The sequence below is a fragment of the Bos mutus genome, chromosome 1, assembly GCF_027580195.1.
Source record: "Bos mutus isolate GX-2022 chromosome 1, NWIPB_WYAK_1.1, whole genome shotgun sequence".
In the NCBI taxonomy this organism is placed as follows: Eukaryota; Metazoa; Chordata; class Mammalia; order Artiodactyla; family Bovidae; genus Bos; species Bos mutus.
Window position 1 is genome coordinate 55,719,276 of NC_091617.1, and position 14,705 is coordinate 55,733,980.

General features: G+C 38.7%; 1 protein-coding gene across 7 annotated transcripts in view; it reads left to right on the forward strand.

The window, feature by feature from the left end:
• Positions 1-14,705, forward strand: part of PHLDB2 (pleckstrin homology like domain family B member 2) — a 240,793-nt gene that overhangs the window by 113,437 nt on the left and 112,651 nt on the right. For 6 of the 7 annotated variants that reach the window (XM_070369008.1, XM_070369028.1, XM_070369044.1 and 3 more), the window contains exon 2: positions 7,192-7,306. In XM_070369008.1, the coding sequence (XP_070225109.1) occupies positions 7,240-7,306 (67 nt within the window). In that variant the 5' untranslated portion in view covers positions 7,192-7,239. Of the gene's footprint in view, positions 1-7,191; positions 7,307-14,705 lie in introns of those variants that run through there. The other variant, XM_070369023.1, reaches the window with a different exon arrangement.

Sequence of the window (14,705 nt, forward strand, 5' to 3'; positions counted from 1 at the left end):
ATAATGCAAGCTACTGACAGGGCTGTGGATTGAGTGGTATAATGCCTACAAAGTGCCTGGACTAAAACATAGTTCAGCAATCAATGTACATTAGTTATCATAACTATTGTCCGGTTTTTCATCGTGTTTAGGATTAAGCAGAGGAAGAACCAGAGAGTAACACCGGGCACGAAGGCTTTATGAAACCTTGTGTAATAGTTCTAATGAATAGCTGTGGTTACATTTATTACTGAGTTGCCAAACATCAAAGAGTTGCTGACTGTTAATAAAGACGGGGTAACAGGGTGAGTCATATTCTCTATACCAATATTTCACAAAGTCTGTGTTTTGAGCATGCTATAGTAATATGAGTTGTGTTAAGAAAAAGAAGTATGTTCTATTCGCAAATAAACTGGTGAAATGCTGAGTTAAACAAAATTAAATAGACTTTCCTTAAATGCATATGGCAATACTAGCCATGGCTTGCTAAGAAGGAGATATAGACAGCATCATTTTCTCAATTTTTAGGATTTCATAGGTACCATTCTGCTAAACCAATGTGTAGAAAACAACTTCTCAATGCCAGTCAAGGAAAAATCTCTTGGTAAACTTAAAAATACATATTAATGGATCTACCTCCACAGATTCCGATTAGACAGTCTAGAATGGAGTTAGGGAATTTGTATTTTTAAAAAACTCTCTGGTGTCACCTTCCCTCCAGGAAGCTCAGAAGAGGAACTGACCCTTCCCATAATCACCATCTCTTTTTTTTTTCCAACCTATTCTGAGAAAAATGGCTCCCATAAAGAAAGGTAGCAAAAAAAAGGAGGGTGGTATTCTGCCACCAAAGAGATGACTGCTGCTGCTGCTGCTAAGTCGCTTCAGTCATGTCTGACTCTGTGCAACCCCATAGACAGCAGCCCACCAGGCTCTCCCGTCCCTGGGATTCTCCAGGCAAGAACACTGGAGTGGGTTGCCATTTCCTTCTCCAATGCATGAAAGTGAAAAGTGAAAGTGAAGTCGCTCAGTCGTGTCTGACTCTTAGCGACCCCATGGACTGCAGCCTACCAGGCTCCTCCATCCATGGGATTTTCCAGGCAAGAGTACTGGAGTGGGGTGCCATTGCCTTCTCTGAAAGAGATGACTAGAAAATAGAAAATCAGCATTCATAAACACTTGCATTAAGTCAGCTTTAAGAAGCATGGATCTCAGGTACTCAAGGAAATCTAGAATTTGCTTTTTTTTAAAAAAAAAAAAAAAAGAAAGCTATTTGAGCTGAAGGAATAAGAAACATTCAATAATATATCTAAGTTACCCAGAAAACATGAGGACAAGGATTCATCAAGCAAGCATAACATGGCAGTTACCTGTACCTGTGTTCTGCTTTCAAAAACCTTCTGATAGTCAACAGTCAAAATGGATGAAAGCTAATGATTTGGTTATCATAAAAATATAACTAGACAAAAGTAGTTGCAAGCTCTACATACAAAGAAATTCAAACTAACTCCCTATGGAATTAGTGGTAATCTAATAGAATTCCAAGAATTCTCAACAGAACTTTGAGGTGGTTAGATGAGATATTTTCTTAACTCGGAATTCATATCTAACACAATAGGGATAGTTATGTTTTCTGTATGCCTGTTTAAAATCAGTCTAGGAACTGGCTTTCTATCTGTGATTTACTTGAAGATAAAAACAGACCTGAGAATATGCTGATGTCAGAGATGTAGTGCTCAGTCTAACTTAAGAGAGATTGAGACAGTTTGGAAACAAGAAGGATTTTTCTTGTGAGCATTCTAACTTGGAAGAATTTAGCAAAGAGTAAATGGTTTAATATATTTTTATTTTTATAGTCTGCTTTAAAACTTTTATAGTAGTAAAAATAAAAGGCATCTATTTATCCACTCAAGCAATTATTCATTTTATATGTCTGACAGGATGGCATTTGTTTGTGATACTTTTCTGTCTTTTCCATCACCCCTGGTGCAGAGGGGTGGGAGTGAGAATTAATTAGCCTGTGAGAGGCCACCCATGCTGCACTCTTCCAGACCAAGAAAAGACTAAAGAGACGACCATTACATGCAACACATGATCCTTAATTAGAGCCTATAAAGAATATTATTGGGACAATTGATTATACTTGGAGTCTGTGAGTTCAGTGTCAATAAGGGTCAATGATAATGTCCTGATTTTGATCCTTATGTTGTGGTTATCTGGAGAATGTCTGATTCAGGAGAGAAGGATACCACATTCAAAACTTATCCCCAAATGGTTCCAGAAAGAATGTTTTTGTGCTAGTCTTGCAGTTTTTCTACAATTATTCTGAAATTATCTCTGAAATTTTTTTTAAATTGACATTATCTTTAGCATTTAAAAAAAGAGAACATTCATTTTATTGTTTGTGTTAACTTATCATTGATGTTCTCAGGTTCTCTAGGTAAACTACCAAATTACCTGAAAATAGTTTTACTTTTCCAATTCCTGTACTTCTTACTGTTTTCTCTCTTTAAATTCTACTGACTAATTTCTCCAGGACTATGTCCAACAGTAATAGATACACTGGATGCTCCTGACTCATTTCTAATCTTACTAGAAATTCCCCTAATATTACCACATTAAGCACAATTGTGGCTTTAGGAAATATGCTTCATTTCCTATTTTCTTGAGTGTTTTTATCAGGAAATATCTTTTGAAAACTTTTCTTCTTTGTCTTAAAGATAATCATGTGATTATTACTTTTACATGTTCATAATGTCATGTTCATAATAATAGTGAAGTCACTCAGTCGTGTCCGACTCTTTGCTACCCCATGGACTGTAGCCCACCAAGCTCCTCGGTCCATGGGACTTTCCAGGCATGAATACTGGAGTGGGTTGCCATTTCCTTCTCCAGGGGATCTTCCCAACCCAGAGATCGAACCTGGGTCTCCCACATTGTAGACAGACGTTTTACTTTCTAAGCTACCAGGGAAGCCCTAGATTTCCTAATACTGAGTTATTCTTGCATTCCAGAAATGAATCCCACTTAGTCATGGTACATAATCTTAGTGTTTTTAAATGTTTAATCTAGTATTTTTACATTGATAAAGCATCAATATCAGTTCAGTCGCTCAGCTGTGTCTGACTGTTTGCAACCCCATGGACTGCAGCATGCCAGGCTTCCCTGCCCATCACCAACTCCCGGAGCTTGCTCAAATTCATGTCCATTGAGTCAGTGATGCCATCCAACCATCTTGTCCTCTGTCTAATAAAGCAGGATTGCTTGTAAATATATTTTCGTGTTAGAATCATGTTCCTCTATACTGTTTTTAGAACAACCTCCATGAAGTGAGGTTTGATGATAACAGAAAGGATGTGGAAGGTGGTGTCATAGAGAGATGGAGAGATCTGGCACTAGAGTCACACAGACCCTTGGAAGGTTTCTGGTCGCTTCCCTCACTGACTGAGTGACCTTGGAGAAATGATTCCTTTTCTTCTACCTGCTATTTCCTCATCTGTCCATTAGGAGGACCTCCCACAGTGGCTTGTGTGAGGCCTAAACGATGTCTGTGAAGGATCTAGAGCAAACATGTAGATACAGAAAACAGAGTAATGGTTACCAGAGGGGAAGGGGGTCAACTCTATGATGACAGATGAAAGCTAGACTTTTGGTGGTGAGCATGCTGCAGTGTACACAGAAGTCAGAATATAATGTGGTAAGCATGAAACTTACATAATGTTATAAACCAATGTTATTTCAGTGAAAAAGAGAAAGACTAGTACGATGTCTGCCACAATGTAAGCCCACATAAACATCGGGATATTTTATTTTATTGGGGAAGGAAATGGCAACCCACTCGAGCATTCTTGCCTGCAGAACTCCATGGACAGAGCAACCTGGCGGGCTACAGTCCATAGGGTAGCAAAGAGTCAGATGCAACTGAGTGACTTTCACACACACACACACACACACATTTTATGGTAAAATGTCTTCTGCTGCTTCCTATATATATATATATATATATATATATATATATATATATATAGTCTCCTTTATATTTTGTCTCTTCTTTTATAGTCATCCCATTCCAGACTAGAGGTTTGGATGTCAAGGGACTGTGCAAAGAATGGAAAAGGAAGATAAAACTTCTTGAACCCTTACTGGTTGCTAGGTCTATCTGCAGTTCATTGGTGAGGAAAAACCTGAGGGAACCAGCTTGAAAGGGGGTAGGTGTGGTCATTATCTAAGAGTTAAGATTAGCATTTGTTCTTCTCAACCATAACCTCTCCAAGCAGAAGAGAAAGGGCAGATGTGTTATCTCTACACTTTTAGTCAGTGTTCTGAACTTGGAGAAATCACTCCATACAGAGAGGCCAGTGACTGTGCTTCTAGGACTACTGAGTGTGGAGGAGGTAAGGAGAGTGCGTCTCTTTATTAACATTGTAGAGATGACAGTGGACACAAAATTGTGGGAGCGAAGGGGGGGAAAAGTTTGACTTAAAGACATTGACATTTAGCTGAACCTATGAAGTTGAAGCTAAATAGAAAAGCAAAACTTGGGAAGACAGGTGTTAAGAAACAGACTCTAGACTGACACATACCTGGGCTACATTTTGTCTCATCTCTTGCTATTGACCTCCACATGTTTTCTGAGCTTTAATTGTATAGCCTGTAGAATGAGGGGGAAAGATCTGATATATATGTGTTTGTGGTGAAAATTAAAGGAAATGATGCAGGAAAATCACCAAGCACAGTGCCTGGCATGTGAATCCCTATGATAATTGCTGTTATTATTATCTGGTCTTCAGCAGTGTTCTTCAGTCTTGCCTCTGTCAATAATCTTCTCCTCAGATCTCAAGTTTTCTTTTTTATTTAAAAAGCTTACTGAGATATAATCCCCATAATCATACAATTCATCCATTTAAGTTGTAGAATTTGGTATTTTTAAAAATACTTTCATAAAGTTGTCCACATCTAATTTTAGAACATTTTCATCAATCCCCAAAAGAACCCCCTGCTCATTAGCAATCACTCCTTACCCCTCCTTCACTCCTCACAACCAGCTCTAGGCAACCACCAATCTACTTTGCATCTCTACAGCCTTGCATATTCTGGACATTTCCTATAAATGGAACCATACAGTATGTGATACTTAGCGAGTGGCTTTTTTCAATTAGTATAGTGTATACAAGTTTCATTCATGTTGGAGCATGTGTCAGTACTTCATTCCTTTATACTGTACTGTGTGCTCAGTCGTGTCTGACTCTTTGTGACCCCGTGGACTGAAGCCCACCAGGCTCCCCTGCCCATGGAATTTTCCAGGCAAGCATACTGGAGTGGATTGCCATTTCCTTCTCCATCATTCCTTTATAGGGCCAAATAATATTTCTTTGTACGGATAAACCACAGTTGTGTTTATCCATTCACTAGCTGAAGGACAACTGAGTTGTTTCTACTTTTTGGCTATTATGAACAGTGATGCTACAAATATTTGAAGGACATCTGAGCTGTTTCTACCTTTTGGCTATTCTGAACAGTGATGATAGGAACATTTGTATTCAAGTTATGTGTGAACATGTTTTCATTTCTTTGGGGTATATGCTTACGAGTGGCATTGCTGGGTCTTATTGCAGCTCTGTTTTTAACCTTTTGAAGAACTGAGGGACTGTTTTCCAAAGTGGCTTTGTACATACCCACAGGCACCTTATCCTTTCCAACATGTGTTAGTATCTGTCTTTCTCATTATAGCCATCCCAATGGGTGTGAAGTGGTATCAAGTTGTGGGATTGATGCGCTTTTCCCTAATAATTAATAATGCTCAGCATCTTTTCATATGTTTATTGGCCATGTGTTTATCTTCTTTGGAGAGATATCGATTCAGATCTTATGACCATGTTGAATTTTAAGGTTTTTTTTTTTTTTTTATTCTAGATACAAGTCACTTGTTAGATACATGATTTGTATACATTTTCTCCCACTCTGTGGTTTGTCTTCTTTCTTGGTATTATTTGTAGCCCAAAAGTTTTTCAAGCATCTTTCTAATGTAACTTATGGAAGTTTGTATTTCAGCATTTAACTCCTACAAAAATATTCCAGTTGGTAGACTTTCAGTGGAAGAGTTAGCATAGTATTTCATTGACAAGAGTGAGGCCCTCCGTATCTAAAAATCCTGTCCTTTTAACTCTTTCTGCCACACAGCTTTTGAATTATGTGGGTTTCTATCCTCATCATGTTTCCTTTATCCATTCTCCTGAAATGAAGAATACATCTCTTTGTCAAGGCCAACCCTCCAACTGTAAGATGATCTAATCCCCCTTCTCTTCTCCAGGAACCTGCTCCATCATTTAATCTCCTGCCTCCTAGATCTTTACCATTTCCCTGTCTATTTTCCCTCAGCCTATGAACCAGCTTAGCTTTCTTTCTACCATTTTAAGGAAAAGCAAAACTTCTTAAGATCTGCATCCTCTAAATATACATCTCCAGCTATGGCCATTATCTCTATCCTGCACTTCACTTGAATTATCTACAGATATACCCCAATTCAACATGTCTGAAACTGAATTTCCCTTCTTACTCCATACCTTACAGTTATTGTGAAAATCAAGCAAGAAATATTATGCAAAACAAATGGGAGCTCTAACATGATGGGGGGACCACACCATCTACTGAGGCAACCCTGAGTTCTGCAGAGAAAACTGGACATAATGAGAGCTGTGGGAACCCTGTCATAAACTCAGGAGCTCTGTGGGGAGCTCTTAAAAACAAGGGCATTGGTTTCCTTTTCTATAATATGAGATTTTGTGGAAATTAAAAGATATAATAAAGACAAAGTAACTAACAGGATGATGGCTGGTAACTAATAAGCATGGGATGAAAAATAGAAAATAAGCAATAATAAGTGGCAAGTAGAAACTATGCTGAAAGACTGTGTCTCTTGGTCTAAATATTGCACATCACTTGTTCACCAGCATCCTTTTTTTTTTTTTTAATCTGTCATTATTCTAGCCATATGTATGCTTCTGTTGGTGTTGGTTAGTGGTGATGGTGTTTAGGTTTTGTCATTCTGAAGGATAGTCAGCAGAGTGAATATAGGATGATGCAGGATATTTGCTTTTCAATTTCAACAGCTGTTAGTGTTCCCCAGATGTTAGCTCTGCTGACCTTCAGTTTTCAGAGGTTGCCTCAGCTTCCAGCTTCCTGCTCATGGTACCTTTCTTTTCTTGCTGTGCACAGGCTGGCATTGATCTTAGTTTATCCTTGGAGACTCAGCAGAAGATCCTGATGGAGGAGGATAATACCCAGAGACAGGACACCAAGGAAGAGGGAGTTGGTGACAGACAGCCTGTGGGTGAGAACTCTTTTGATATGCATTTCATCCTCAGGGGTTTTCAGTAAATAATGGGTACCTACTCTCTGTCCTGCTTACTGGGAATGACCTGGCTTTTCCTAGCATAAACTCAGGAGTCCAGCAAATACCTGGAAGATAGCCTGAGGCTATAAACTCTCCCCTGGAACTCTGATCATGTGCTTACTTACTCCCCTGAAGATTGCTGAGGTTTTGTTTGGAACAGATGCTGAGTGATAGGCAGGCCAAAGCAGCTGGTGTGGAGAGGTCATTTCCAGTGACTCATTAGTCATTCAAAAATCAAAACACAAACAAAAAGGGGTGGGATGGGATGTAGAGAGAAAGGCATGAAGTTTTAAGTATTCCAGAAGAGAGGCTGATCCTGATGTCCCCTTCTGAGGGGTGATGAGGCTCCAACTCAGCTACTCTGACTCACAGGGCACGTGGTGCTGGTTGGAATCTCTGTAATGCATTTCCTGGCATTCAACAAAATAAGTAGGTTCATAAAATGTGTATTTTCCTCATTATTTTTTTATTATGTGTCAGATGACCAAGTTACCAGGGGACAGGGGAGGGGGTGCTCAGGGATGTGCTAGGGACCTGTTTAGTTGGCCTCAACAGGACTAAATGGACATCTCTGCACTGCAAAGTTCTCCTCTGTTAAGGGAGGGGGATTTCAAGCTAGATTTAATTTTTCATTTATTTATTGTGCTGTGTTCTAAAAACAAGAGTTAAACTAGAAAGCTTCCGGAATAGTGAAGGTTCTCCAGAGAAACAGAACCAACAGAAGATGTGTATGTGTATAGAAAAACAGACATAGAGAGAGCGGGGAGAGAGAGAGGAGAAGCAGAGAGAAAAGGAGGGAGGTTTTTAAGACTTGTCTCACATGACGGGGGCTGGCAGGGCTGAAATCCTCAGGGTAGGCCTGAGGACTGGAAATTCAGACAAGAGCTGATGTTGTAGTCTTGAGTCTGGGTTCTGGTGGACAGGCTGGAAACTGACATAGTGTTTCTATGTTATGGTCTTGAGAATTCCTCCTTTTTGAGAATTCTCTTTGGGAACCCTCTGTTTAGATGCTCTTAAGGTCTCAAGGTATCACTGACACAATGGACATGAATTTGAGCAGGCTCCGGGAGTTGGTGATGGACAGGGAAGCCTGGCATACTGAAGTCCATGAGGTCGCAAGGAGTCGGACACGACTGAGTGACTGAACTGAAGGTCTCAACTATTGGAGGAGGCCCAGTCATGTTTTGAAGGGTAATTTGCTTTACTCTAAGTCTGCTGATTTAAATGCCAATCATACCTAAAAACACCTTCACAGTGACATCTAATCTGATGTTTGACCAAACATTGGGCACCATAGCCTGGCTATATAAAATTATCCATCACAGTCCTCTTACTTGAGGGAGTTTTATGACTTGAATAGAGATAGACAATGAAACAGAAAACCTGTAATCCAATAACATGAAGTACCCCAACCTCCAACCACGACCAGGGATGGAGTTGGGAAAAGCTTTCTGGAACTCGTGATTCCTGCACTGATTTTTGCTGGTTATGAGGAAAGAGGTGAACAAATATGACATGTGATTAAATGTAAGTCATTTATTATGATTAAAACATCCCCTCCTTTCAGAGAGAGGGCAGAGGAAACAGTGAGATACTACATAGGAAAATAACTTAAAGTAACCAGATGACTTACTTTTTTTAAGTGCAAAAGCAGTGATTCTGGATTTATTTTATCTGCACATCTTGGAGGAGTCCGTGAAGAATTCTTGATCACTGAAGTGATGAAATTAGATTTTCAGTATTCAAGACCAATTTATGTAATTATTAAACAAATAATTTATGGTGTATGGGGGAGGCATTGGGTGTATAATGATGAACAATGTAGAAGGTCCCTGACTTCACAAAGTTTAGAATTATAGCGGTGGGGGAGGTGAGGGAATGGGGAGGGGGGAAAGACACAAAAAGTAAGTACAAATTCTGATTAGTGCCATTGAGAGTAGAGGCTTGGTTTAGAAGCTTATCATTCCAATGTCTGCCCACTCCTGTCATCCTCGCCATCACACCCGTCATAAGGGCAAGCTTCGAAAAATGAGAATCCCTCAGCAGCTACCCTATACATCATCCCCACCTTCCTTGTACTGAAGGTGGGGACAGTTCAAATGGAAAACAAGGGACCAATATTTCCAGTAGGATCAAAGCATTCAACTATTTACAAGTCACAGGGAATTTAACATGGATGCTAATAACCAACAGGAGAGAAAACTTTCTTTTGGGCACTAATTACCCGTGAATTATTCATTAGAAGTAATGTTGCCCTCCACCCACACAGAACCTTCAAAATTTGTAAAGAATTTCCCACCTGGATTGTCACTTTGATTAACTCAGGATCCAGGCAGGATGAGGGCCAAAACTAGCTTGTGAGACAGGAAATCATTAAACCACATCAGGGCTTGTCTTGACAACAATGTCTATCAATATTCAACAGACTAGAAGAATGAAGATCATGTAGGTGATTGCCGTCCACTAGCACCCAGTTGTTGGGGTCCTCAGACCTCACCAGGGCTTCTTGGAGAGGAAGAAGAGAGAGCCACAGAAAGTTCTGCAAGCAGGTGTGGGAGAAAGGGAGGAAACACACTCTTAGTCACATCCAGATCTGCCTTCTTGACTAGCCAATCCATTTCAGTACCTGTAACTTTTCTCTTGTGAGTTCTTGGGTTGATAAACCTTTTATAAAGCAAACTTTTAATATTAACATTGAAGGTGTAGTGGTGTCTCTATCTCCCTATGTTAAAGTTCTGGAGATTCTTATGTCAATCTTATAAATACAATGCTTATACCATGGAGATCCACCTCTTGAATGATAAGAGAAGGACGTTCTGAATAGAATTTCATTTTGTTCCCATCTTCAGGAACCCGTAAGTGAATTTTGATCATCTTGTTTAGGCATATTTGTAACTCAGAGAACGGCCTGGTTCTTATGAAGAGCAAGACATTCAAATGAATCTAAAAGAACTGTACCAGTCATATGCATCACTATCTATATCTCAGAGATAAATGCTTCAAACAACCATTTAGAATTTTTTGAGTACTCATTCTAAATATCTAGTCAGAGATGAGTGGTATGTAATAATGTTTTACAAGCTCTCTTAACAACTGTCCTGGGAGGAATTACCCCCATAATGTGAAACATCTTAAAAGGTCAAGCAAGTAGTCCTAGGCTCCTGGTGACACGACTGGTTCATTGGAATATTAAGCCACTGAATTTCCAGTTCAATCCCTGAACACAATAGCCAAACGTTACCTGTTTCACATGTACTTCTGTGAGAACTCAGAATCTGTAACTATGGAGTCATCCTAAGATTTAAAAAATGATGGCAGTCAGGAGAAGGCAAGGAGACTCAGGATCTTAACTGGGCCCTTAGTAAATATTCAGTTGAGTGAACTTTTCTTGGATTGATAACCTTGTTTGACATGTTAGGACACAGAACCTGGACCACGTTATTGGTCTTTAAATTCTGTGGCTGGAGCTTGTCTTTCTCTTTCATCCTACTGCTATATAATCACTTACTACTGCTGCTGGCTCTTCCTGTATTTATCAGGCAAGAAAGAGCCAGTATAAGTTTAGGAGAGAGGAAATGACATAATTAAAATGGTATTAGACATAAAATCTAAAATTCAAGGTCCCATCTCTTCCCTCTCCTCAAACCTCCCCCCAGATCCCCAGATCTTATCTCCCAAGCCTCCTGCCATGTACTGTGGGTTCAGGCAAGCTGCATTACTCACCGCTTCCCTAACCTGCTTTGGCTTTACTGCCCAGCAGCTGTGTGCCTGCTGTCTCGTCTGCCAGAAGATTGTTCTTTCAATACGAAGGCCACACACGTTGTCTTCCCTGATAGACTCCTTCTCTGAACTCATTTGTATCATTTTCTCTAAATTTTTGCATTTCATGATCACATTACAGTTATATGCCAGGCAGTAAATTCCTATTATATAGACACACAACAAATGTCTTATCTCCATTTCCCACCCATCTAGGCATATTGTGTGGAACAAGAGGAATGTGTATGCTGTCTCTTCAGTCATGTTTGACTTTTCGCGACCCTATGGATTGTAGACTGCCTAGCTCCTCTGTCTATGGGATTCTCCAGACAAGAACACTGGAGTGGGTTGACATGCCCTTCTCTTGGGAATCTTCCTGACGAAGGGATTGAACCTGTGTCCCTTGTCTTCTACATCTGCAGGCGGGTTCTTTACTACTAGCGCCACCTGGGAAGTCCAGAACAGAGTAGACACTTGGTAAATTTTCCCTTGTGTTTAACAAACCTCATGTTCTGAATCTTCTGCTCTGAGCTATCAGAAGTCTCTAGTGCAATGAAGTCTTTATATATCTGGCACATCAAACACTTACCCCTGAGAAATATGACTCCAAAATAAATAAATATAGGAGATGGTGAAGGACAGGGAGGCCTGGCATGCTGCAGTCTATGGGATCACAAAGAGTTGGACACGACTGGGAGACTGAACAATAACAACAACAACAATATTAAATACACTATATTACATTATATTATATTATGGGGGAATTTGAATTCAAAGTATGAGATTGTTGGAGGGTTGATGAAGGTCAGATGAAAGAAAAATTAAAGAGGAGGAACAGAGAAAAGAAAATGACTTCCCAGAATGCCAGCAGTATCAAGGATTACCACCGATGCAGCACGGCTTTTTGTTTTTCTGTGATGAGCAGATAACCTACAAAGAAAACTCTTTGTTTTAAGTCTGCCATGCAGGAAAAGTAGACCAATTTAAGTTCCTCAAATGATTAGAAAAGTAAACCAGATAAACATAGCTAGGATAGAGTAAAGGGGACACAGACCCACACAGTCCCAGGATCCTTTTCCTGTCTGATTCCAATACAAACTGACAGAAAAAATTGGGGGCAGGACATAAAGAAACATTTTTATGCAGAAATTAATCAGATGCTTCAAATGTATTTAAATAATTATCATAATTAGTCAATCTTATAATAGCTTGAACACAAAGCAGCACATGGGAGTACATTTCCACTTTAACTTTGGTTAATTTTCTGCTGTTAATTTGAAGAGTTGATGTATTATTTTTACTTAATATATTTGAATATCCATATATATTAGAGTGTAGAGTAAAATCCAAGTATCCAATAAGGTCATTGGAATATGAATACATTGAACACATGAAAAAGAGTAGGAGGCAAAAATCTTTGATACAATAACTTAACAACTTAATTTATAGTAGTACAACTATATTACATTATGCATTATGATATGTGTGTGTGTGCTTAGTCATTAAGTCATCTCTGACTCTTCGCGACCCCATGGATTGTAGCCCACCAGGCTCTTCTGCCCATGGAATTTTCCAGGCAAGAATACTGGAGCAGGTTGCCATTTCCTACTCCAGAGGATCTTCCCAACTCAGGGATTGAACCCTTGTCTCTTGGGTCTCCTGCATCGGCAGGCAGATTCTTTACCACTCAGCCACCTGGAAAGTCCATTCATTATAATATAATACATCAAACTGTACTACTAAATATTAAAAATTGTAATTTATAATAGTACAATAATTTAATAGTAAATGTGACACTGTGCTTCTTACAACCAGGATACAAAGCAAAACACTGGTTTGTATAGTTTTCCTTAACAATGGCTGAAAATCTAATGTGAAAATAGATGAAGATAACTTTTCTAAGAAATGAAAGTACATAGCTTTTTTGAGAGAAAATTTATCCTAGTACTAAATTCTAAAAGGAATTTATGAACTCAACTTCAATAAGACAGTATAGAATGATGGCTAATGTCACTGACAAAGGAGAAGGGCAAGTGTGGTTGGAAACTACTCTTTTGATGAGGACATTCTGCTAAGTGAAATAAACCAGGCACAGAAAGACAAAAATCTTCACGACCTCACTTAATGTGGAACCTAAAAACGTGGATTACATAGAAGCTCAGTGTGGAAAGGTGGTTAGCAGGGGAAAAGAAATGAGGGAAATGGGGTGATGTTCATCAAAAGGTACAAAGTTGTTAAATGATAAATAAGTATGATGATCTAATGTAACAGCATGATACCTTGTTAAATATAGGGCATTTGGTGAGATCAGATTTACACTGTTCTCTTTTACATACAAAAGTTAAATTAACTATGTGAGAAGGTGTGTTAATTAGCTTGACTATAGAAATCATTTCACTACATGTATGTCCATAAAATATGCCTGTTGTCCACCTTAAATATATACTATTTTCATTTAAAAAGAATAATAATAATATAAAGAAACCACTTTTGAGTAATCTCTGTGCTTTCTGCTGTACAAGGAATGATAGCTACATTATCACATTAATTTATAAACATGAGTTGGGTGTTATTCATCCCATTTTTTCAGAAAACAAACTTGTTTCTCAATGAAGGTAAATAACACACTCAAATTATCTGATTGGTAAAGGGGCTGAGTCAGGGATTAAACCCAGATCTTCATGATTCTAAAATCAATGATCATTCCACTGCACTCTGCAAATAAAACCTTTATTCTTTACATAGGCATAATATTAAAGATAATTTCACTTCAAACAGTTGCTCCACTGGCCAAATCATGGCCAAGTTGGTAGCTTCAAAGATTTGTGGGGCTATTACTGCAGAAGGAAAAACAGTACAGATTCAGGACATGAGCTAATCAAGTCCAACCAGTCTATGCTAATGAAAACTAACTGCAAATGAAATAATCCATAAATAATTAATTATATCTCTGTATGCCACACTTCACCTTTGAAAAGTACCATCAGATACTATTAACCACTACAGATCCTAGAGAAGGGAAAGGGAAGGAAGTGCTCCTGTTTACAACACAATATCCCTGGTGGACAATAGGGAATGGCAGACAAGGGGAGGTGTGTCTGGGTTTATGATTAAATAGGGGACTTTGTTTTAAAGAATCCAGGAAATGGAAAAAGTAGAAGGAAAGAGCTCATATCTTTTTTTTTCTATTTTAAAAAATATCATCATAACTAAAAAATTCTGATAAGAACAATTATTACAATAATAATATGCTAAATTTTGAGTGCCTCCTATACATTTTAAGATGTTGGAGTCTGCATTTCACATTTCATTAACTCTTGTACCTTGCTGATATCTTCTGGCCGTATTGAGGGCTGTCTGCATGAGGGCAAAAGTAGAAAGAAGTCAAGGATAAAATCAAGACATGATGGTAGATTAGGGTACTAATAACAGTGGTGTGTGTGTGTATGTGTGTGTGTGTATGTGTGTTAGTTGCTCAGTCATGGAGGTAGTAAGTAATTGAATTTTGGATTTATTTTGAAAGTAGAGATGATTTTTTTTTTTTCTCTTGATGAATTGGATTCGAAACGTGATAGAA